This window comes from Erpetoichthys calabaricus, chromosome 15 (assembly GCF_900747795.2).
Source record: "Erpetoichthys calabaricus chromosome 15, fErpCal1.3, whole genome shotgun sequence".
In the NCBI taxonomy this organism is placed as follows: Eukaryota; Metazoa; Chordata; class Cladistia; order Polypteriformes; family Polypteridae; genus Erpetoichthys; species Erpetoichthys calabaricus.
In genome coordinates this window covers 45983034-46009692 of record NC_041408.2, presented here as the reverse complement: position 1 = coordinate 46009692, position 26659 = coordinate 45983034, and the positions used below count along the sequence as shown (strand labels likewise).

Sequence of the window (26659 nt, the reverse complement as noted above, 5' to 3'; positions counted from 1 at the left end):
TGCATACCAGGGATTTTTCCTGCCCTGCATCCAAACCTGCTAGGATAGACTCCAGGTTTCCTGCGATACTGCTCTGGATAAACAGGTTTACATAATGTATAATGTTCTCAATCCCAGATGCAGTCTCTGTAATGTTGTGCCTGTCCATACTCTTATTACCTGCTCTTGCTCTGCTCATTATGGGTTTACTGTTCTTATGCATGAGCTATTCAAGTCTCACTGCCCCTAACCTTCACACTACATGTTTGGTTTTCTTTGTTTCCCTCAATACGGCTATGTTGGGTATGCACACTGATTCAAGCCTAAGACCCCTGTTCTTCCTTAGCCCCCGTGATTGTCATGGTCACACCTGTCAGAACACAGTAGAATCTCTCTTCTTATTTTTTTAATATCTTTTCAGGCCTGCAGGTGCAAAATTCTGTCTATAAATTGTTTGTGCCTGAGATAGAATCAGAGATCAAGATGGCTGGTAGAAAATAACAAAGCTTTTTTGAATGCAATATTGAAGGCATTCATTATAAGCACATTGTCGCTGAAGTGAAGTACAGCATGTTGTGTGGTATAGATACTTAGAGTAAAAAAAAACCCTCAAACCTTAAAATTCACCTAGAATTCATTACAAAGTTGCCCATTCTGAGCAATAAAAAGAAAAGAAAAAAGTGCCAACAATCAGCGCAGATTTGTTTAGCACAAACAACATAGAAAATATTTAAAAAATTATAAAATTGTGTAAAATTGTTCATATTCAGCACCTCGTTTTGATTATGCTTGTTTTTATCAGACAAAAACAAAACCAAATATTAAAGTGTGTTGTGTAGTAAGTAAATGTAGTAAGCTTCCACTAACATTAAACTCGTATTATATACTCGTATTGTGTCTCATTGTGACACAAAAACTAAACTGCATAGTAGCTCTTTAACCATACTATAATTATTAAAACTGAAACTAATATATATAAAAGTAAAATAGAAATTTCTTTTAAAATAAAAACTAAATTAAAACTAAAAATAAATAATGAAGGAAAATTAAACTGAATTTCCAAGTAAGGTCAGAAAAAATATAGAAATAAAAACTAATATAAAAAGCCAAAACTATAATAACCTTGGTTGGAAACAAAGCTTGATTTATTGGCTAAAAACAGTGTACATATCTAGAATATTTGACATTTTATTTTTTGCTGTTCAGGACCTATGTTTATTACATGATTTTTAGATCAAAAAGATATCTACTTCATCTTATGATAAACATGTTATTCTGTTGGTCAGTATTTTTTCACATATGGATGGTGTTAATAGATTTTTCCATTATTTAAGCAATGTTATGTAATTACCAATTTTCATAACTGAAAGTGGATTCTAACAACATTTGAGCAGTATGAGTTTTAGTGTGAGTATGTTTGTGATTGTGCCCCGAGATGAAAGAATAGTCCATAATACAATTCTCAGTATTTTGTAAAAATGTGGATGCAAAGACTAAAACTGTCAGGTTTAGCTTTGGTAGGGCACATTTTGAGAAAAATCAGCAAAGTCTAAGGAGGCTGGACTGAGATAAGCTTTTAATTGCAGAGACAGTTGAGGAGCAGTGGAACAAGTTTAAAAATGCTTTACATAAAATGCAGGACAGGTGCATACCTAAATTTTGAATTAGTAGGAAACTTAAAAAAAAAAAAAAAACTCCTCAGTGGATTAATAAAATGTTGAAAAAGAAGCTGCAAAGGAAATAACAGCTGTATAAGGTATATACTGTAAGATTAATAATGCCAATGTGAATCATAGGGCATATGAGAACCTGAGAACCATTAAGAAGGATATTAGGGAGGCTAAAAGTCAGTTACAGAGGAATATAGCAGATAAGGTGAAAGATGACCCAAAGAAATTCTTTCAGTATTTTAATAGTAAAAGAACAGTCAAGTATGAGGTGAAGTGCATCAGCAATAATAAAGGGGAATTAAAAAATACAAACAGTGAAATAGTAGATGCTGTAAACTCACATTTTCCTGAGGTCTTCACATGTGCGTAAGTAGATAACCTCCCAGCATTAAAAAGAACTACTAAGGAGGTACAGAATGATTTGGAAAATGTAGAGGGAGAAGTACTGCTTAGATTAAATAGGCTAAAACCAAATAAATCTCTAGGACCAGATAATATTTAGCAATTACATATGTAAATCTTGATACATATTTTTAGGAAGTCACTGTGCACTGGCTAATTCCGAAGGACTAGAAAAATGCCAATATCACCTTGTTATATAAAAAGGGTGACTGGGCAGTATGGTGAGGTGCACCACATAGTAAAGATTAGAAGCCTGTCACAATGAAAGCTGTTAATAGTCAGATTAAAATTTTAAATAGCTTTTAGGGGAGTAACACATTTACCTTGATAGAATAGGAGCTGTGTTGTATCTCTGAAGATGAGGCAGCTTCACAGAGGCACGAAAGCGCTTGCTTGCAGTGCGTACGTCCGATTTTTGGAGTGCTACAAAAGATGGACTAAGCACAGCAATGAGCAAAGTCAGATGCCTGTTGCACCTTGCTGCTGTGAAAAAAGGAGAAATGGCAAAAGAGTGAAGTGTATTGCCAGTTTAGATAAGAGGCCGTAGGGGTTTAGCAAAGTACCAGGAGAAGAGTGTTAAAAACTTGAAGCACTTACTGAAGAGTGTGCATCCATGAGAGGGAAAGTGTGAATGAGTCAGCCACATTAGGGGACATACACTGGCTGATGCTGCACTTACAAAGCATGTTCCAAGAGGTGAGGAAATGGATTGAGAGCAGTGGCGGAATGATGAGATGTTGATGGGGATTGGGTTCCACAGTCCTCATTGACATATAAACTGGTGACAACTGACTGGTGGATGAATCCTAGAGGTTGCTTTTCTTGACTGTGTTAAGATTACACCCTTCAGAGAAATCACATTATAAATGGGATAGGTGAGGAAAAGGCAAAGCCCTAGAACAGTTAAGTGTTTTTTTTATTATTATTTTTTTATTATTATTGTTGTAAATAGTCTTTTGATTTACTCTTCCTCCCTGAATAATTTTTGTTTTGCAAGGAGCAAACGGAAGGAGAATTTTTTGTGGTTTTTATATACAGGTGCTGGTCATAAAATTAGAATATCATGACAAAGTTGATTTATTTCAGTAATTCCATTCAAAAAGTGAAACTTGTATATTAGATTCATTCATTACACACAGACTGATGTATTTCAAATGTTTATTTCTTTTAATGTTGATGATTATAACTGACAACTAATGAAAGTCCCAAATTCAGTATCTCAGAAAATTAGAATATCAATTAAGACCAATGCAAAAAAAGGATTTTTAGAAATGTTGGCCAACTGAAAGGTATGAACATGAAAAGTATGAGCATGTACAGCACTCAATATTTATTTGGGGCTCCTTTGGCCTGGATTACTGCAGCAATGCAGCATGGCATGGAGCCGGTCAGTCTGTGGCACTGCTCAGGTGTTATGAGAGCCCATGTTGCTCTGATAGTGGCCTTCAGCTCTTCTGAATTGTTGGGTCTGGCGTATTGCATCTTCCTCTTCACAATACCCCATAGATTTTCTATGGGGTTAAGGTCAGGCGAGTTTGCTGGCCAATCAAGAACAGGGATACCATGGTCCTTAAATCAGGTACTGGTAGCTTTGGCACTGTGTGCAGGTGCCAGGTCCTGTTGGAAAATGAAATCTGCATCTCCATAAAGTTCGTCAGCAGCAAGAAGGCAGATGACCTGGCACCCCAAACCATCACTGACACTGGAAACTTTACACTGGACCTCAAGCAACGTGGATTCTGTGTCTCTCCTCTCTTCCTCCAGACTCTGGGACCTTGATTTCCAAAGGAAATGCAAAATTTACTTTCATCAGAGAACATAACTTTGGACCACTCAGCAGCAGTCCAAAGGCGAGACGCTGTCTCTTGTTCAAGAGTGGCTTGACACAAGGAATGCGACAGCTGAAACCCATGTCTTGCATACGTCTGTGCGAGGTGGTTCTTGAAGCACTGACTCCAGCTGCAGTCCACTCTTTGTGAATCTCCCCCACATTTTTGAATGGGTTTTGTTTCACAATCCTCTCCAGGGTGTGGTTATCCCTATTGCTTGTACACTTTTTTCTACCACATCTTGTCCTTCCCTTTGCCGGTCTATTAATGTGCTTGGACACAGAGCTCTGTGAACAGTCAGCCTCTTTAGCAATGACCTTTTGTGTCTTGCCCTCCTTGTGCAAGGTGTCAATGGTCGTCTTTTGGACAACTGTCAAGTCAGCAGTCTTCCCCATGATTGTGTAGCCTACAGAACTAGACTGAGAGACCATTTAAAGGCTCTTGCAGGTGTTTTGAGTTAATTAGCTGATTAGAGTGTGGCACCAGGTGTCTTCAATATTGAACCTTTTCACAATATTCTAATTTTTTGAGATACTGAATTTGGGACTTTCATTAGTTGTCAGTTATAATCATCAACATTAAAAGAAATAAACATTTGAAATACATCAGTCTGTGTGTAATGAATGAATCTAATATACAAGTTTCACTTTTTGAATGGAATTACTGAAATAAATCAACTTTGTCATGATATTCTAATTTTATGACCAGCACCCGTATAGTATAGTTGTGTTTTTTCGCCCTAATCTGACTTTGTTACTAACAGGAGGACTATTTTTATTGTAGTATATATTTATTGTCTTCCACGTTGCTATTTTTATTTTCCTTTTTGTGAATGTCCTAGTTGACTGAATTTGAATTAGTGACACACTGTTTGTTTCTCATTTTTTACCTGTATCTTCTTAGAATGGTCTTTGGGCAAATTAATTATATTGGGAGTTTGTCAAAAATAGGAAGATTTACTTCTGGTAAGGACCTGAAATTCTGTTTTTACTTTTTGTGGTGGTCACATTTTTTTAATCTATGAAATTAAAGAAAGATTTTGCTTACTTTTGGGCACTTAGCTTTAATTGATTAAGGCAATTACTAATTTCAGTAGTTAACAATTTAATGATTAATTTAGTTTTCAGTGTATTGCTACAGACTAATCTAATTTATATCCTCAAGTCCAAAAGCACTATTCCCAGACACACAGAGTTTGAAGGACTGTGTAGAGGTACCAGTACATTGAACATTACACAATGTCTACAGAATCTGTGTTGACATTTTCAAGGATCTATTCAAAAAATACATTCTGCCAGTGTCTTTGCAAAACATCTGTGAACATCAAACAAGAAAACAAGCAGAGGGTCTTGAACTGTAGTCCTTGAATCTAATATGTCTAGCAACTGTCAACTTTAATTTACACCACAAAGATATTCCAAGACTGATTTGATTAAGATAATTAAGCGATAAAAGGATGAGAATACACATCTTATGACAACCTGCTAAAATGTATTGATATTGTTAAGGCAACATTAACAGTAACACTTCAAAACTGATGTCTTATGAATAACATTTGTTTAATTTCTTTCGATTCACTGTTGTGGTCTGTAGTTATTATACAGTATGTTACAATGTTGCAGATATGTTTTGGTATGGCATGCATGGTATTTATTGCTAGTAAGTTATTCATTTAAATGTGCAGTCAGAAGTTGGATGTTGTGCATCCTTTTCTGTGGTACGTAGTTCCTTTTGGAGCACCATCAGTCTCGTTGGACGCATTTACTGTTTTAGGGATGCTGATCACAATACATGATTCTTTGTTATCAATGGCAGAAAGATCTCGGTTAACAGGAATTCTTTTCAACTTCTTTTTACTGGGTGTGATTTCACACTGTCTAACTTGAATGCACATGTTAGAATTCATCTTTTTGCATATGCTTTCAATTTTACATGTACTCTGATTGTTTTGACTTGACTGTCAATGACAGGGACCACAAATAGCTGCTTTCAGCGCATCATACACTTTTACCACTAGTTCACTTTGAGCACCAACATTTAATCTGGTCTAGCAATGTTTTTCCATTGTGATAAGTTATGTCATTTTTGAACACATGTAAATGCCACACATTTATATATTTATCAGGCATCTTTTTGGGAGATGTTTCAGCTATAGAGTGTTTCTCCGTAATAACTACTGACTTGCTCTCATTTGGACCATGTTAACAAGAGCACTGTTGATCTTTGCTGTTTAAATCACAGCTCCTAGTTTGAGCACCTGCTTCATGCATTAATGGATTGGTTTAGAAATTTTACAATCCGTGAACTATTTAAATCAAATACATTCTCTATTGGTTCCAGATTTATAGTATATATAGTAATAAGGCACCATATAGCGCCCGACCCGGCACAGACTTACTCAGAGGCACGTGTAAAATAGAGTATTTTTATTTCTCTTCAGCTGGAGGGCACGTCTTCCCCGTATCTATCTATCTATCTATCTATCTATCTATCTATCTATCTATCTATCTATCTATCTATCTATCTATCTATCTATCTATCTATCTATCTATCTATCTATCTATCTATCTATCTATCTATCTATCTATCTATCTATCTATCTATCTATCTATCTATCTATCTATCTATCTAATCCCTCCAGCCACAACACAGTCCCACAAGCACTTATTATAGCACAAAACAACACTTTCTCTCCACCTTGGCACCACCACTCCTCCCAGGCAACCTCTTCCTCCCGATTCTGGCTCCTTTTATAGGTCACCTGGAAGTGCTCCAGGTGCTTGATCACCGAGTTCCGGTGGCACTTCCAGGTGTGATGAATCTGTTGCCCACACAGGCTCAGGAGTCCCAAACACAGCAACCCCTGGCGGTACCTGCGGGACCCAACAGGGCTGCCCCCAACTCCAATTCCCAGGGAGCCCTGTGGGAAACCTAGGCACTACTCCAGCCAAGGGGATTGGCCATCTATCGCCCAGGGGGAGGTATTGCACTTTCCAGGGCTGCTCCCCCTGAATGTAGTGTACAGGGGCGTCCCGGCTGGGCATGGATGCCAGACGCCTGCCACAATATATATATATATATATATATATATATATATATATATATATATATATATATATATATGGGGACCTGAAAAACCAGGAGTTAATATACGGTGTGAATCTTTCAGGGTAAGATTGAATAATTTAAACTGCAGTTATATAGCTCTGTGTTACAAACAAGTCAAAAAAGAAAATTCAATATAAGACCTGCAACATGCGTTGAGCTAAAAAGATAAAAATAATATTAGTATCTTGCCAACACAGCTGATATACAATACAAGGCTTATATGTCTTCACAAAGATTGTCATGTTGTTATAGGACATAGAAGAAAAAAGTAGCTTTTAGTTGCTTTGCATGGTAATATTAAAGATAGACTAAAATATGAAAAGTAAATAACATTCTCTACACACCAAGGTTATTATAGTTAACGAAAACTAAAATCAAAACTGAAACTATTATTAAAAAAACATTTTCGTAAACTGAAATAAAATAATTAACAAAACCGAAATGAAAAACTAAAACTAAATGAAACTATTAAAGTAGCTGGAAAGACTAACTGAAATAAAATAATAATTTACTAAAATATTTTTAGTTTTCATTTTTGAATGAATATTCTTGCTGTTAGTCTTTAACCCTTGTAAGTTTTAACTCTAAAACAGAAAGTCATCCACCACGAGCCGCCTGCATGTATTCATCCAGTGAACGACGGCTGGTGACGGAGGGTGTCTGTTTACATAGCATTTGCGGTGACAGAGCAAGCTGAGTGCGGGTATTAAAGCGTAAGAAATAGAAAGCGATTTGTGTGCTGCCTTTCTTTGTGCTTGTTGTATATCAAGATGTTATTCAAACAGCTGAAGTCAGAATGTGCTGGTCAACAAAATGTTTACCATATGGACAGAAAAATCACGAGTGACTAACATTTCAGTTTATTTCTCAGGTGTCTGCTTTTTGTTGACAGCAATTCACCTGCCACTTTGCACAGGAGAAATCGTTTTTACTTTCTCATATATGAAGTATAGAGAAAGTATAGTAATCATGAAAAAATTTGACCTCGATATTTTGATGAATCTTGATGTTATAGAGTAACCAATGTCCAACAATACTGTTTTTTGGAATTGTGTGTGTATGCGCGTGTGTGTGCGTAAGTAAACACGATAACTCAAAAACGCAACTAGATAGATGGATGAAATCTGGCATGTGGTTGTTACACCACAATTATAGATCTGTATTAACTTTTGGGCCAAATCCATCACCCGGAAGTGGTACTTTACGTGAACACATACTCCATCCATCCATCCATCTTCTAACCCGCTGAATCCGAACACAGGGTCACGGGGGTCTGCTGGAGCCAATCCCAGCCAACACAGGGCGTAAGGCAGGGAACCAATCCACCGCAGGACACACACACACACACACACCAAGCACACACTAGAGCCAATTTAGAATTGCCAATCCACCTAACCTGCATGTCTTTGGACTGTGGTAGGAGACCGGAGCACCCGGAGGAAACCCACGCAGACACGGGGAGAACATGCAAACTCCATACAGGGAGGAACCGGGAAGCAATATGTGTCTGAACACATACTCGGTTTTTTTTTTATTTATACAGCCGCAGAGTCCGATTTATTCAACTTTACTTTTATAGTAATTGTTCAATATATTATTAATTTGATTTTGTTACTGGTTTCTTAATGTACATAATATAAAAATATAATCATTGTCTTGCGGTTTACTGCTCAAATATCCATCCCCATATCTGAGTATACAAGAAAGTCGAGGGGAGAGCACTCCCGGTTTTTGAAAATAAAACGGCACTGATCAAGAGACTGACTAGGTCATCATATAAGATCAGCATATTGTTGCTGACCAATCACTTTTGCTTTAAAAACATCGTTTAACAACGAAGTGATACAAACAAAGGTAGAGAGTCTGACAAGTGATGAAAAACTAAACATACTAATGGGTTTTTGTATTTATTCCATATTTATTAATTTATCTTTTTTAGTTCATATGCACAACTCAAAATACCTGATATTGTGATGAAAGTAATCCATTAGCAGAATTATATTTTAAAATATTTGTCTCCCTTTTTTCAATGTTTTCTCTCTCTCTTAAAAGATAGTTGAAATATCATATTCTTTTTGTTCTTATCAGCCTTATCATACATACAGTATTGCATATAGTTGAAATATATTCTTTTTGTTCTTATCAGCCTTATCATACATACAGTATTGCATACCAGGGATTTTTCCTGCCTTGCATCCAAACCTGCTGTTGTAGGCTCCAGGTTTCCTGCAGTCCTACTCTGGATAAACAGGTTTAGATAATGTATATGTTGTTCTTAATCTCAGACGCTGTCTCTGCTGTTTTATGCCTGTCCGTACTCCTATTACCTGCTCTTGCTCTGCTCATTGTGGGTTTACTGTCCTTTATGATGGTCTGTTCAAGACTCACTGCCCCTAACCTTGACACTACATGCTTGTTGTTCTTTGTTTCCTTCAATACAGCTAGGTGGGGTCTGCACACTCATTCAAGTCCAAGAGCCCTGTTCTTTCTAAGCCCCTGTGATTTTCATGAGAAAATATTTTAAAAATTATAAAATTGTGAAATTGTTCATATTCAGTGGCTAGTTTTGATTATGCTTGTTTTTATCAGACAAAAACAAAACCAGGTAGTAAACCAGGCAGTGTAGTAAGCTTCCACTAACATTAAACTCGTATCCAAATCTGTTAAGTGTACAGTTCTGTCTGACTGTGACACAAAACTTACTCCGTAGGCACTCCATGCCATAATTACTAAAACTAAAACTGAAACTAATATATATATAAAAATAAAATAAAAATGTCTTTGTGAAATAAAAACTAAAAATACATGATGAAGGAAAACTAAAACTAAACTGAATTTCCAAGTAAGGTCAGAAAAAATATAGAAATAAAAACTAATATAAAAAGGCAAAACTATAATAACCTTGCTACACACATTTGAACATGTTTCTGCTTGGAAACTTCCATTGGAACTTCAGTGGTAAGCCAGAAGAGAATAAGTGTCTATGAAGTTTATATTTTATGAAAACTAAAGCCATCTGGTGAGAATTCTTAAAAGAAGTATGTATTCATTATTTCCATTCATTTTTGGACTGTGTGGGATATTATTTCATTGTCTTTTTCATTATTTTTATTTGTACTTTATGATCTTTTTCTTGTGTATTTATTGATTCCTCCATTGTGGTTACGGGTGTTTTTCTGACACAAAGCTCCTAGAGCACATGCATAATTTATTTCAATTCATTATATTTTTGTGTAGTGCTCTCCACTGACTGCAGATGCAGATCACTGTGATAAGTTCTCAAGTAAAATACAAACACAAACTTTACCAATTACTAATTACATAACAAGTAAACATAAAGATACAGCAAAGTAGTTTAAAACTTAACAACATAGATAGAACCCAACATTATCTATGCATTAATTAATTGTAGAACTATGGCTACTTGACAACAGAGGAGAGGAAAACACAAACCACATTTAGCAGCATCCCTAGTGAAAATACACCTCTAAAGTTGTGGTTCTTAAGCTTTTTTTTTTTTTTTTTTTTTTTTTTTTTTTTTTCCCCTCTTGTGACCTAATTTTGCCTATTGCTTATCTTCATAGCCCGTAACTGCTGCAATACAGCACTCGATCACTGTGCCATTCCCCTCCCCTTTTGAGAATTGCAGCTGATTCTTGTCCTCCCCCTTGGAGAAACATCTGATATTTGGCCATTTTGTCAAACAGCAAAATTTTGTTGAAAAAGAGCTTTATATCCTTGTGATAGTTACCCCTAGATATTTAACACTAGAATCACTGAAGCCTACAAAAATATTTGTAATCCCAGGCCACCTTAAATTACCTTGCACCTCTTCAGCAGCATCATTGTTTTGCAAATGTGTCAATCACCACAAACAGCAAGGAGCCTGCTATCCCATCCCCTACTATGGCTGCTGAAGTCAGACACAAAATTCTCAGAGCTGAAGCCTCTTTATCTGGGAGTTAGGTGTCTGAAATTGTATACGGTAAATCATATATCGTAATTTGGAATACATATATTTTATGTGTGTTCCGTGTATACAATGATCTGTGTAAATGTAAAATGACAGGAAAAGTGAGGCAAGAAATGTTGAACACATAACTAAAACAAACTTTTTTCATGTTATAGTAATAATGACAAACTGCTGACATGAAGTATATAATGTGTGAAAACTGAAGTCCAAATATCAAATAAACTTTCACAAAAAGTATAACAAAGCAAGTGTGCTTTTATTCAAAAGTATAACCAAAGAAAAAGAAATTATTCTGTTTACATGTTGCTGTCAATGTGTAAAAACCAAAGCCCAAATATCAATTGACACAACATAAACATGGCCGCTAGGCTAGTGCAGAGGTAAGAACTGCTGTCTTGTAACCAAGAGGTTGTGGGTTTGGTCTCGGGTTCCTCCCACATTTACTGTTTTGAGTAGAGAGTTGCTATTATTATTACTATTATCGTATATAATAAAATCTTATATATTTGATTTGCGTCTGTAACAAAATAGGGCTGGCTGCTTTTCCACTTTGAAGTGAGTTTTTAGCATCTAGTAATTCTGAAAGTGTCAGAGGTTTGTCCAGTTTCATATCACTAAGAGTATCTAGCTGTGGTATATGTAATGAATCAAAATATAAGGACTTATAGTACTTTCTAAATGTGTAAGTTATATTTTTACAGTCAGTAATTTTATCTCCATCTATGTTGTTAATTGCAGTTACAGCATTACAGACTCCCTGCTTGTGGATTTGTTGGGCTAAGGTCTTATTGGCCTTCTCTGTGTTCAAAATAATGATGTTGTTCTGCTTCTTTAGTAGTCAAGAGGTTAAATTGTGATTGCAAAACCTATCTTTATAGAAAAAGTGCCTCATTTGGAGACATGGTGTATTCTAGATCTATTCTGGTAATTTTGCTGATTAACTCTGACGCCATCTTGGTTTCCAATTTACTGTATTTTTGTGAGAAAGATTTGAATTAATCTGAAACTCCTTCAGAGTTTCCCAGAGTATACCTGCTGAGACCTCTGAGGATGCGTTTGTCTCAAGAAAATAATCAACTTGCTTGGATATGAATTCTGTATAGTTCTCATGAGCTAATGACAGGAGGTTAATATGCTTGCGGGGAGATGAGTGTGTAGGACACAGTAATTTAAGTTCCATGATCAGAAGGGCATGGTCAGAGATAACAATAATGTCATACTTATAAGATTTGATAGTGGGGGAAAAATATTGATCATGAAGAAATAATCAATTCTTGAGTATGAATTATGTAGGAGTATGCTCAAAGATTAGGATTTAAAAACCTACATGGGTCTGATAAGTTATGATCCAGTACAAACTGTGTAATTATCTTTGCAGTATTGGTTGTTATCGCTGTTGTGTAGCTGAGAATCTAACCAGGTCTGGATTTAAAACACAAGTCACCGGCCATTATGATTTTGTGACTGTTCGCATTAGGGATAGATTCAAATACATTTAGGAAGAAAGCTCTATCATATGCATTTGGTTCATAAATATTAATCATCAGCAAAATCATTTTAGTATTAAATAAATTGCCCATCACGATTACATATCACCCTTCAGAATCAAATATTACATATGACACTACAAATGGAAATACTATCTTGGCGTTTAGACTTAAGTGTAAGAGTACTTTCATTCTCCTTAATTCATGATCGAGACCCTTGACATTCCTGCTCACAAAGTTCACTATTTGATCAAAGAAATATTGCTTCTGAACTCTTGTTAACATTTGTAATCTTAGGTTAAGGTAGTACATTGTTACATACTGTATGATAGTTTTCACACAGACTTCATATTATTGCCAAGTGATGCAGCTATGAAGTATATTGTTATGTTGGCTCTAACTGTTATTGGGGTATAAGGGATAAAACAGAAATATCATTGCTCTCTTTCTCCCCTGCTCCATTGTGCCTCTGCAAGTAGTCAAACCACACTCTGAAAAGTCCTGAACCTCTGACATGCCTAAAGACTGAGCACAGCTAGAGCGAAATGAACCCCCCCAGCAGCAGTGTAGAGAAGGTTAAAATTGAGATATATTGTGAAGATACAGTCCAAATACAGAAAACTAAGAACATGATCTTAACTAGTCCAAATATAATAAACCAAGGGTATGATTTTTTTTTTTATAAAAGAAAAAAAAAACACTTTAAAAAGCTGGTTACTTAATTACAGTTTAACAAAAAGTCAATAATTGTTCCTTTATAGTAGCCAACGTGTGCATATAATTAATGGAAGAAATTTCAATTTGACAATTGAAGCTTAAACAAACTGTCGATAGCTTTTAATAATCCTCAGGATCTTAGTAGCCAGCATTTTAAAGCACACTAATACTCAATGCTTTGTTACTTACAAGGAAGGAATTACTATATAATCTTGTTTGAAGTTTACTTACAAAATAAAAGAAAGACTATTTAAAGGTAATGTGAAAAAAAAATTGTAAACTTGTGTTAAAAGGTAAATGATAAAAAAAATTATAAAATAATACATGAGGCAATGTAGGTTCTTCTCAGCTGTGGCAACCCCTAGCGGGAGCAGCCAAAAGAAGAAGAAGAAAGTGGATTAAAGTGCTACTGTAAATAGTTTTATTGATGGATTTGTATGGAATAATAAGAATTATGTGACTACTATACAGAATGTATCACCTAATTGTTAGAAATCAGGCATTTTTAGAGTAATTGCTCCAGCAAGCAAGTGTACAGAGCTTATATAAAAGTTTAAAAAGATAAAAAGACTCGCCGAACCACTTAATTACAAAGACCAGCAAATGTACTAACATAGTGAAAAATGAATGTAAAATTCACATAAATGAAAAATATATTGAATTAACCTTAACCACCATTGCAGCCAGTACTGCTGCAGCATGGGCTGTGACCTATTAGGCAGGTTTTTTAATTTTATGATATGTTAACAAACGTAAATGCATACATTTATGAAAAATAATACCAAAAAATATAGCAGGCCAAAACAATCAATATAAAAACAAAACACTCACAGCCCACTCCCTTAGTGATGTGAAGTGTAAAACGGTTTACGTTATTCTAATAAAGTTAGTACAGTAATCCCTCCTCCATCGCGGGGGTTGCGTTCCAGAGCCACCCGCGAAATAAGAAAATCCGCGAAGTAGAAACCATATGTTTATATGGTTATTTTTATATTGTCATGCTTGGGTCACAGATTTGCGCAGAAACACAGGAGGTTGTAGAGAGACAGGAACGTTATTCAAACACTGCAAACAAACATTTGTCTCTTTTTCAAAAGTTTAAACTGTGCTCCATGACAAGACAGAGATGACAGTTCTGTCTCACAATTAAAAGAATGCAAACATATCTTCCTCTTCAAAGGAGTGCGAGTCAGGAGCAGAGACTGTCATAAAGACAGATAAAGAAAACAAATCAATAGGGCTGTTTGGCTTTTAAGTATGCGAAGCACGCGGCACAAAGCTGTTGAAGGCGGCAGCTCACACCCCCTCTGTCAGGAGCAGAGAGAGAGAGATAGAGAGAGACAGAGAAAAACAAACTGAAAAATCAATACGTGCCCTTTGAGCTTTTAAGTATGTGAAGCACCATGCAGCATGTCGCTTCACGAAGCAGCTGCACACAAAAGGTAGCGATGTGAAGATAATCTTTCAGCATTTTTAGACGAGCGTCCGTATAGTCTAGGTGTGCGAACAGCCCCCCTGCTCAATCCCCCTACGTCAGGATCAGAGAAAGCGCAAGAGAGAGAAAGAGAAAAGTAAGTTGGGTAGCTTCTCAGCCATCTGCCAATAGCGTCCCTTGTATGAAATCAACTGGGCAAACCAACTGAGGAAGCATGTACCAGAAATTAAAAGACCCATTGTCCTCAGAAATCCGCGAACCAGCAAAAAATCCACAATATATATTTAAATATGCTTACATATAAAAGCCGCGAAAGGCGAAGCGCGATATAGCGAGGGATCACTGTATGCTGAAACTTTTTGAGAATTAATTCAGAGAACATTTCACATCCTTCTTAAAAGAAAGTAATGGTATGTCTACAAGATGTGTTGAAGCAAAGTTATTATCTGGATTTCTTACATACTTTGTACACTTATTTTACAGAGAGCGGACATGAGGTCATGAGTACAAGTAAAGCAGTACCTTGCTAGAGATTTAAAGACTGTGACCATAGATGATATGAAACCATCAGTTCATTTTCTATCCTACTTATCCAATGCATAGTCACTCGTGGCTTGTGGCTGTCCTAGAAGTATTGAGCACACACAGACAGAACCAACCTCAGGCAGTGGTGCCAACCAACTCCAGAGTTCTTAAAGCACAAACCACACTCATCCATAGGGCTATTTAAAGTTGCCCATCAAGAATGTCTTTGGTATGAGTGAAAGAAACCCATATAGATGCAGTGAGAATGTGCAGACCTCTTAAAGAAATTGCCTAAACCAGGAATCAAACTCGGGATTCTCAAGCTGTGAGAGCGCAACACTAAACAATAACCACCACATGGCCTTTGTTCTGAATTTTATTTGTCAACATTGCTAAATTCATAAGCTCCACCTTTCAAGCAGCTGGTGAATTTAGTATTCTCTCTTTTAAAGCTGACTTCTAGCATCATAAGCCAAGCTTTGCATACCGTGACTGTGAAGCATCAAAAGACACACAAACAAAGCAAACCATAAAAAAGGAGCTATAGAAAAACTCTGTGACACAGTTGCATCAGAACCACAAAAGAATACAGTAACATTTTATAAAGTAAAACACCAGGGTCAGATATATATATATATATATATATATATATATATATATAGTATACCTTCCATAGACTCAGAAACTTATCCTAAACAGGGTATTAATATTAAATCTTTAGGTATTGTTTCAGTTTTAGTGGTGAATGTTTGCAATGTACTGTTTTCAAGAATATAGATACTTTCCGCATTGTATACTATAATTATCTGTTCACTCAAGCATATTTACCAGTTGTAATTAATAGGGGTACATTAACCACATTTAGACCCTGCAAGCTAGGAAGTTGCATCAGAAACAGCCGCGCTGTACTGGAGATTTCACTGAAAATGAATGTTACATTTCTTTTATAAGGGTGGGAACAAAAGAGAGAGAGAGAGCTGGAGAATGGAGTCTTGCCCTAAGGCTAAAGGCTAGAGTAATATTTCAGTAAAATATAGCTGTAAATGAGACTTTGTTTTTTTTTTTTTTTTATTTGTTCCTAGGGGAAATAGCCAAGTTTTTATCCCTTGTTAAAAAACTGGGATATGATGAAAGGCCAAACTACCATATGCTACAAAAAATACTCCTCGATGGTCTAAAAGAAATTCAAAAAGACTTCAATGATTTTTTGGATTTTTCTCCAGTTTCTGAAGTTGAAGCACATGGCTACTGCTTATACAACGTAAGGGATTTATTTATTTATTTATTGCTTTTTTTGCTTGTCATTTTCTTTTTGCCTTCTTAAAAATGTTTAAGTTTTAGTTTAATCTTTTGCATATTATTCATTGTTTTTGCATGCTTGTGCATTACCAAAAAAGATTCATCCATTTATAAGATGAAGAGATAACAATGTCTGTGACCCCAAATGTAACCCTTAAGCATATGGTGTTCCATTTTACATTGCAAATTATAAAGCTGGTTGGAAATAGAAGATTGCTGGTAGGAGGCAGAGAAAGACCCCTTGCAGTGCAAAGAAATCAGAAGCATTAGTAAACAAATCATCTAAGGAAAATGACAATTAAAATTCCCACATTCATAAGTGGGGGAAAAGGCACTGCATTCTTTTTCTCCTGCAATTCATTCAGGCATCACATCCTGACAAGCAGATGCATAGTGTCAATCGTTTTTGACCTGCAGTTGGGTTTCTTTGCAAGTTGAGTGGCCTTGAGTGGGCAGCTTTTATTCATTTGAATTATTTAGTAATGATAGCTAGCCATCATATTTAATTTGAACCACTGAACTGTGTGAAAGCCTCAGTAGGCCAATTATTGGACTGATATGATGATTTCTTTTTCAGTTTTGTATAGTGGAAAAGCTTCCAGCTCATATTGTGCTCTTGACATGTTTAACTAATATAAAAAAGAGTTTTAAGTATACTATTTATTGGTAACAGGCTTGAATGAAAAAAAAATCTTTTGAAAAAACTCTTAAGCATCTAATTTACATACGCTAATTTGTGCATAAGCCGTGCCAAGAACAACTAAAAATTCAAGGTGCAAACTGAAGTAATGGTAGACGTGCAAATTAATAGATTCAAGTATTCCTGCACAGATGGTTATGATTTGCTAGGTTTTGTAGCTGATACCACTGAAGACATAAAACATCCTTAAAGTCATAAATTAGCTTTTTGGGAGCAAAACCTTGGCACAACAGCAACACAGTGTTCAATTAGTAAGAAAAGGATGCATTTGAATGTCTGTGATATTAACATATGCAGGCCTGTAGATAAGCATTCAGAAATAGGAGAGAATATCCATTTAACAGGTTTTTCCATGCTTAATGACTTTTCTGGAAGAATTGTAATTGTACATAATTTCTTGATTGTCATCTTACATTCAGTTTAAATGTATACACCTTTCCAAAACATCATTAAACGTACCCTTCATATAGTTTTCATGTTTCATATTCCTTAATGCTACATTTAAAACATTACTTCTGTGTTTCGTTATATATTACAGCCATGCATATTACAAGTGTTGGAATATTCAAACAATAATTAACAAACAAAAACAAAAAAAAAAAAATCTTAACTGCGCCTGTTCAATTAATTCCTAGTAAGAGTCTTTTGCAAGAATAACTGTAAATCTTGTCCAATAATTTTCTGGCAGCTCTGTACTGTACATTATGGTGCTATCGTTTTTGCTCTTTGACAGAACAGCTCAGATTCTTTCACGCTGGTCTGATTTGCAGACAGAATTAGGTCTGGACTTTAACTATTGCACTTGAGGACATTTACATTCTTTTTAAAGGGCTTTTGTTGTATGCCTTTCATTAATGTCTTACTGAATGGTGAATCTTCTTCTCCCCTCTCCCAGGTCTTTGCTGAACTAAAACAGCTTTATTTCCTGTACATGCCTGCATTTTCTTTGCCCCATACACCTATATCTTGTTCATATATAGTACCACCACTGCACTCTGTTGTATGAATTGTTTTAGCACAGGGATGTGCTGTATTTGTTTTACACTATGCATTTTACTTTTCTGTGATAGCACTTTTGTCTCATCATACTGCAAACCTTTCCCCACAAGCATGCCATGTCATCAGTGTTTCTTTGCATACATTGTGTATCATATGGCTTTACCTAACCAATGGATTTTCTGTTGTCCCCTTTTCCCACATCTATGGAATAAACTTGACATTTCTTCAGAGGTGCATGTTGCTCCTTTAATGCAATTTAGCCTATTTCAGAATTAATGATTTTTCATTTTTTGTTTCCATTAAATTGATGTGGAATGCAGCCTTCACTGTAAGCAGGGTCAAACCTAAACATTGCACCAAATTCATTGCCATCAGCTACACCATTTTGGCGTGATAATACAATTTAGGTTTTGCGCCCAGCCCCAGTTTCATCTCTTTTTCTCAATGGATCTTTTGAAAGCCTTTAAATTCTAGATTATAAGTTGTTTCAACAGTAATGTACTGTAGAACTTGAATCATTCCCCAATGAATTTTGTGACATGTAAAGCTGTATTTTAAGTTGGAGCAATGGCAACGTAAATGCAAAATTTCATGAAAATCGGTTCAGCCAAATTTGCCTGATTGGCGATCTGAGAGTTAATATGAAGACTATAGAGATCAAAATGGATAAATACCATCAAATAAAGACAAAACAATTCAATAGACATACATAGGGTATTACAATTTTACTTGTATAGATAGATAGATACTTTATTAATCCCCATGGGGAAATTCACAAGATAAAGTCCTACACTGCTGGACAGGCTGCCACTCACGGCGGCACCTAACTAACTTAACACGTACATACGTGTCGCGTACTCTTTGCATTATTTGATACTTAATATAGTACAATATTTCAATTATTATTCTATTACATTAAAGTGTTAAGTATGTTATATACATTTTCTTAATACTAATGCTGGTATACATATTTTTATTTATTACATAGCAGTACATGAGAGATGATGATTTATATCTATACTAATAAAAGGCAAAGCCCTCACTGACTCACTCACTCACTCACTCACTCACTCACTCACTGACTGACTCACTCATCACTAATTCTCCAACTTCCCGTGTAGGTGGAAGGCTGAAATTTGGCAGGCTCATTCCTTACAGCTTACTTACAAAAGTTAGGCAGGTTTCATTTCGAAATTCAAAGCGTAATGGTCATAACTGGAACATATTTTTTGTCCATACACTGTAATGGAGGAGGCGGAGTCACGTATCGCGTCATCACGCCTCCTACGTAATCACGTGAACTAAAAACAAGGAAGAGATTTACAGCACGAGTCACACGCGGGAACGAAGGTAAATGACGTTAATTTTTGACTGTCTTTTAATACTGTGTAAGCATACATATTAACACGTGCAATTAAACGTGTGCATTTACGGGGTGATTTCTCAGGCTTAAAAGCTCGCCTTTTATGAAACGCGGGAACAAAGGTAAATCACGTTCTTCACTGTCTTTTAATACTGTGTAACCATACATATTAACACGTGCAATTAAACGTGTGCATTTACGGGGTGATTTTTCAGGCTTAAAAGCTCGCCTTTTACTAAAAAGGTAAATGCAAAACTATTTTCAATCATTCTATGATCTGCTTCTCACAACTGAAGGCACCGTGGCTGATGTTACGTCACTTGCTGTCCGACCATAAGCTTTACCTGGTAGGTAGCCGGACACTCACTTCACTCCCTTTCGGGAATCGAACCTCTGAGGTTTTCTTTTGTTCTTAATTAAAATTTAAAACCAATACTTCACCGCTGCTAAGCCCCTCTAGCGCTGACGTCTGAGGTTCGATTACCGTAAGCAAGTGCAGTGAGTAGTGTGTTGTTTTATAAATTACCTTTAACCTTAATTTCATATTATTACCAGGTATTATGGCTAAGGAGCTTAAAATGAGTAAAAAAGGATACATTTGAAGTAAATTGCTCTCTTTTTCTTTGATATGCCGCCTGAGATCGGCGAGTTCTCACCGCCCCTCTTCGCTGTCGACTGGAGCAGATGCTGCATTGCGAGATCCTGGTTGATCCATTCCTTCGCCTCTTTCAGCTCAGTCTGTGGCAGGCAGTATTGTGAACTTGAGATTGGCTTTGAATTTGATGAAACTTTAGCTACCTTTTGTTTCCCTCTCTGACCCCTTGGTCTACTGCTCATATTTTTAAATATACTTGTAATAAAGTCTTCTCTGGTTCATTAAATATAGGCTCTCTCTGATTTTTAATAAAGAAGCCGAATAGCACAGCTGCAAGCTGAGCACCGTCTCCCCATCTTCTGTCTATCTCTCACAATGGACAAGATCAACTCCTAATATCAATTTTTAAAAAATGTATAGTAAATGTAAAACTCATATTACACATGTACATATGAGCACTGTCAGTCTATATGACCACTCATGAGCAGGTGGGTGCCTGTAGTCCTACTTCAGCCATCAGGGCTGTGAAATCTTTGTGCGATTTTGCTCTTCTCTGGATTGGGGATGATGCTCTAAATGGATACTATGTCACTGTCTGAGATCAGTCACATATTATGAACACCACCTTCCCCCTTAAAAATGAATATGTAATCACTGCAACAGTAATCTTTGTGAAAAACTTTGAGGATTAAACTTTGAAAGCTTAACTCTTTGTAGTACAAAAATCTAAAACCTATGAAACTGATACAGTAAGAAATGAAATCCAAAACATCTTTTGATGATTCTGTACATATAGCAATTTGTGAAGGGCTGCTCCAGCATGTGTTTCAAAAGCAAAAAATAGGTGAAGGTTAAGTGCACTGTAAATGAAAATAAGACGAAACCAGTCACATCTAATTTTATTCTCTTTTTTTAAGCTAAACTTGAAAACAGTACATGTACACAGTTTTATCCTGCATTTAAAAGTTAGAAATGAAAACCTGCACAGTGCATTAGTTGTGTGATGAGTAAAAGAGAACTCCATTACCACAGTCTTTGATTTTATCCCTCCACCCATTTTTCTGTAATTCAGGGTTGTGGGGAGTCAGAGCCCGTCTCAAAAGCATCTGGAGCCAGTCCTCACTCATGCACATACCTACATTCACCCATTCAGGGCCAGTTCACGGTCTCCACATAACATACTGTACATGTTTTTGGGATGCAGGAGAAAAGACAATGTCCCACACTGAAATGGAAAGAATACGTGACATTGTCACAGACCGCGCTTGTCTTTGATTTTATATCAACTCAAATAAAAGACAAGTTTGCACCATTCAGTGAACCTGTGATATAGAAGCATATAGCATATTGTTTAACACTAGAATTACCAGAGTCTACGAAAAAACTCGTAGATCTGCCCCACCTTAAAACCGTTCTCACCTTTCCTTTGTCTTCTAAATGTGCCAATTAACACGAGCAGCAAGCAGCCGACTATTCCATCCCCCACCGCCGCAGAACGTTCACTAAGTTTTCCCAGCTCATGCCTTGTTTGATTATCTGGGAGAAGTGCTGGAGTTTTAGAGTGGAAATAATAGATCGCTATTTGGAACACACGCATTTCATGTGTGTTCCGTTTCTACAGTAATCTGTGTAAACACATTTTTTAAAACAGAAACGTTTTTCATATTTTAGTAGTAAATGACAAAATGTAGGCATAAACTATATAATGTATGAAGCCTGAAGTCCAAGGATCAAGTAAACACTTTCACAAAAGGTTCAAAGGTGATACTACACCTTCCGTGACGTAGCGGTAAGATTTACTGACTTGTAATCGAGAGTCCCCGTTTCGATCCCCACTCACTCCTATATTTGCCGTTTTTCAGTAGTGAGCTGCTCCTTTTGTTAATATTATACAGTACACACATACATTTGGTTTGCGTCTGTAACACACGGTGTGCATTTATAGGACTTGTAAAAGTTACCGTTTTTTTTTTTACTTCTCTCTAAATCACGATCACGATACATACTACTGCCCTTTCTCTTTGCTACTGCTTATTCAATGCTGCAGTATCAACGCACATGTTGATCTTTTTTTTCTTTCAGTAATAGCGCCAACATAAATCCACACCCAATCTGACGCTGTTCGTTTTCAAATAATATTGCATTAGTGCGATGATGTTTTCACATATATTGTCTTTCTTTCAGGTGTGTAATAGGAACCACAGCATTGAGAGAAGCGTGTACATTGTAACAGGTACACACATTGTAAATGTAGGAAAGACGATCCTTTCGTGTGTGTGAACAGTTAACATTTGAATCTGATGATTGCATGTAGCACTGAACTTACTGCTCTGTACTATTCTATCCTCTGCATGTCCTTGAGTACAAAAGAAACAGCATACAGCAACATGTGGGGACTGGCAAGATCGGGGAAAAAAAACATGCAGTCACTGATTACAAACCGCAAGATGTTATGCGAATGAATATGAATAATATGAATAATGTTGCATCTGTGCCACAAAGTTTTCCGAAATGTACTATACAGGTCATAAAATGAATAATTCCAAATATCATATATACCTACGTCTGTGTTTTTTTATTTTTTTGACATCATACACCATAAGGTGCACACTAATTCAGCATGAGCAGGAACACTCAATAAAACTGAATAAAAAAAATTAAAAAAATCAAGTGACTGTGAGATACGAAGAAGGCAGATTCGCCAGCGTTTGTGTGTCAGCTTTTATATCCTCCAGATGAGAGAATGTCCAGTTCCATTGTCTCAAAACACCACTCACATCTCCAGTTATTCCATTTCAAATAAAAAATAACAGCGTTAGATCCCTGGGGTTGGGGGGTGGTAGTATGTATCGTGATCGTGATTTAGAGAGAATAAAAGTTAAAAAAAAAAAAAAAACTGGTAACTTTTACAAGTCCTATAAATGCACACCGTGTGTTACAGACGCAAACCAAATGTATGTGTGTACTGTATAATATTAACAAAAGGAGCAGCTCACTACTGAAAACGGCAAAAATAGGAGTGAGTAGGGATCGAAACGGGGACTCTCGTTTACAAGTCAGCAAATCTTACCGCTCCGCCACAGAAGGTGTGGTATCTTCCTTGAACCCTTTGTGAAAGTGTTTACTTGATCATTGGACTTCAGGCTTCATACATTATATAGTTTATGCCTACATTTTGTCATTTACTACTAAAATATGAAAAACGTTTCTGTTTTAAAAATATGTTTACACAGATTACTGTAGAAACAGAACACACATGAACTACGTGTGTTCCAAATAGCGATCTATTATTTCCACTCTAAGACTCCAGCAGTTCAGTCACTCCCAGATAATCAAACAAGGCATGAGCTGGGAAAAGTTAGTGAACGTTCTGCGGCGGTGGGGGGGTGGAATAGCCGGCTGCTTGCTGCTCGTGTTAATCGGCACATTTAGAAGACAAAAGAGAGCTGAGAACGGTTTTAAGGTGGGCCGGATCTACAAGTTTTTTCGTAGACTCTGGTAATTCTAGTGCTAAAGCAGCTCTGAAAGCTTTAGAGGACTAAAGGTAATATACAGATAACATTTCACTCCCACTGTGAACCATTGACCTAAATATATATTTTTGTACTTTTTTCTGCACACATTTTCTTCTGATGAGTGTTCTTTTAAAAGCTCAATTTAGATTTCATTGTTGAGTTTATGTTGATTTAAACAGCGTGAGTATAAGCCATGTTTTGAAGGGAACCTATCATATACACTGTGTAGCTCATGTTGTCTAACTACTTGAGCCCTGAGGCTTACGTGATGTAACACCCAGAGTGCACTAACAGATTCACAAGTTCAGCCCTTTTTTCTAAGGATAGAAATTAAAATACATTTTCACAGTCTCAATGTAGCTCATTAAAATCATAACAAAAATAAGGAATTACAGCATACTTGTCAACATGTTGGATGGGACCTGTAATGGACTGGCACCCTGTCAAGCATTGCCTTCCACCTCGTGTCCAGTGCTGCTGGGATAGTCTCTAGCCACCTGTGATCCTCTTGAATTATACTGTTTCGAGATTGATGACCGTAGTGAGTAACACAAAGTACAAAAACAGACAGAAAAGAGTAAATACTGTCGGTTCTCTGGACTTAACTTGCAGGTCTTGCACATTGTCTGTCTGGTGGCAAGGCCTGCCTAAAATCACACCACATTACGACACCAGTTGCTCCCCTTACCTCCCATTTCTCTTTCCAGGCCCTGACCTCTCTTCTCCAAATTCTATACTTTCCTGAGGGATAACACAATAGTCTTGTAGTGTCCAGAACAAAACCAACAAAATCACACAAGGAATGCCTCAATGGCATTTAACAGGCCATATATTTTTTTTTTTGAAAGTTGCCCCACCCTCAACTCCCTAAGAAGACCAACTTGCTGACTTGATCCACACTTACGCTTCTTAGCATTTCCCTTGAACGCCTGTTGACTGAGGTTATTGTACTCTGCTCGCCATTTTCGGACCATTCGGATATCCAACTTCTTCTCTTTGCAGAAAGCAGTAGGATTTTTGCCCTGGGACTCCTCCACAATTCCTTTCTTGTACTCGACAAATGAGCTCTTTCTTTTTGCAATCATCATGTCGGGGGGTCAAAATGCCAGTATTATTTCCTGTTCGTCTCTGTACGTACGGTAGCGGTAGGCGCCTATGCGGGATCAAGAGTAGGGCTTATATTACGAGCATCCTGAAAAATCATGCTAGGTCTTATTTTCAGGGAAACACGGTAGGTATCAATAGGTACCCTTTGAACTCCTGTTTCACTGATCTCTACTATCTGGAGAAACATTGCATGCTTCCATTCAGGTGGCTGCCGTGTTTCCTGCACATGCTGATTTCCTGCCTGTTCTCTTCCACGGTGGTCTGTGCTTGTGAAGGGCCAGCAGCCATCTAGTTGCCTCTGCATTAACGCCCTTGCAGATGCAGAACTTCTCTTGAGGCTCTTTATTTTCACTAGAGGCTGTCTGAAGAATTAACGCCTGCTGTGTGCCAACATTTTGGTGCTTTAGCCCTGGCAACCTCTTTTAAGCCAGGCACTCCTTCACAGTATACACTAACCTTTTAAATCTTGTTCTTAGCAATGTGAAGACTGGTAAAATAAACAAACTGAATTTTAAACTGCCTTAATGCCAAGATTAGTTGGCTTTACAGTGGAAGAGAACAAAAACATTACTTACCTAAGAAATCAAGAATACATTTTAAGTAACAACAGCAAATGTTTTGCAATTACGAATACTTTTGTTTTAAGCATGACTCAAGTAATTAGGTATTATTGTTTTGTATTCAGCCGCAGCAAAACTTTACCCCTTTTACCAAAGTGAAGGCCTAAAAAACATAAAAATAACCCACTGTAAAATAAATGTTTCTGTCCATTTTCTGACCTTGTTTAATTATATGCACAGCTGCTGGACGCATTGCAGCAAAGATCAATCCTGGAAACAATGGCAGCCTCTCACAGGACACATTCAGATTTGAGCATTTAACTTAACAAAACAATGTTTTAGAGTCCAGGGGTGGGCAAAGTCAGCCCTGGAGGGCCGCAGGAGCTGCAGGTTTTTGTTCCAACCCAGTTGCTTAATTATTACTTATTAATTTAAAGTTATTGTCTGTTTTTCACCTGCATTATTATCTTTCTTTAATTTAATATTATTTATTGTATCAGTATGCTGCTGCTGGAGAATGTGAATTTCCCATTGGGATTAATAAAGTATCTATCTATCTATCTATCTATCTATCTATCTATCTATCTATCTATCTATCTATCTATCTAAACCAAATAGTGCATGATAAATACACACAGGTGTAAATGGAAACAAGCTAAATGGAGACATGCTGGTCTCTTTTGTCTTTTGAATCTTACAGCTAATTAGGAGCAATTAAAAACCGAGAATACAGCTGTTTAAGCCTAAAATAAGCAATATGGGTTCAAAATCCTAACGAGTGACACAATACAAATGAAGCAGAAGTGTTACTTGAGCAATAAGGGCTTCTTATTAAGCAATTGGGTTGGAACAAAAACCTGTAGCCCCTGCGGCCCTCCAGGATTGACTTTGCCCACCCCCGTTTTAGACTTTCCCAACTGGTAGTAAATTTATTTATTTTTTTACTTTATCTTAATTTTTGCTTATAAATTTCCCTGCACACCGATACATTTGTCCAGTCTTTTTTTATACTCTAATATTCTTAAAGTGAGACCCTGAATTTTTTGCTCCTGCTTTCTGTTTTAAACAAAAAAATGATTTGTCTACTTCAAAAAATGTCCTGGCCTCATGTACAACAGAAATCAACCATTGCATTAATGGTTGCCATATTTCTAAAATGTATAAGCTAATCAGTTCTTCATAAAACATCTGCTAACATTTCAATATTCTTGCCATTAAGGGCTAAACTTTGATAAGAAACCAAGCAAAATATAGTTTTAACTGTTTAAATTGATTCAAGCAGATATGTATATTGTTATTAGGTATATAGCTAATGACAGAAGCCACACAGCTGAGGCACTTTCACAGAAATTCAGAATTTCAGCTTTTAGCATGGTGTATTTAGATTTGGTAAAAC

At 36.6% G+C, this 26659-nt stretch overlaps 1 protein-coding gene across 5 annotated transcripts in view; it reads left to right on the top strand.

Annotated features, from left to right (window-relative positions):
* Positions 1 to 26659, top strand: part of LOC114666252 (serine/threonine-protein kinase VRK2) — a 136400-nt gene that overhangs the window by 88351 nt on the left and 21390 nt on the right. For all 5 annotated transcript variants that reach the window (XM_051919621.1, XM_051919619.1, XM_051919620.1 and 2 more), the window contains exon 11: positions 16208 to 16386. In XM_051919621.1, coding sequence (XP_051775581.1) covers positions 16208 to 16386 — 179 coding nt within the window. The remainder of the gene's footprint in view (positions 1 to 16207; positions 16387 to 26659) is intronic.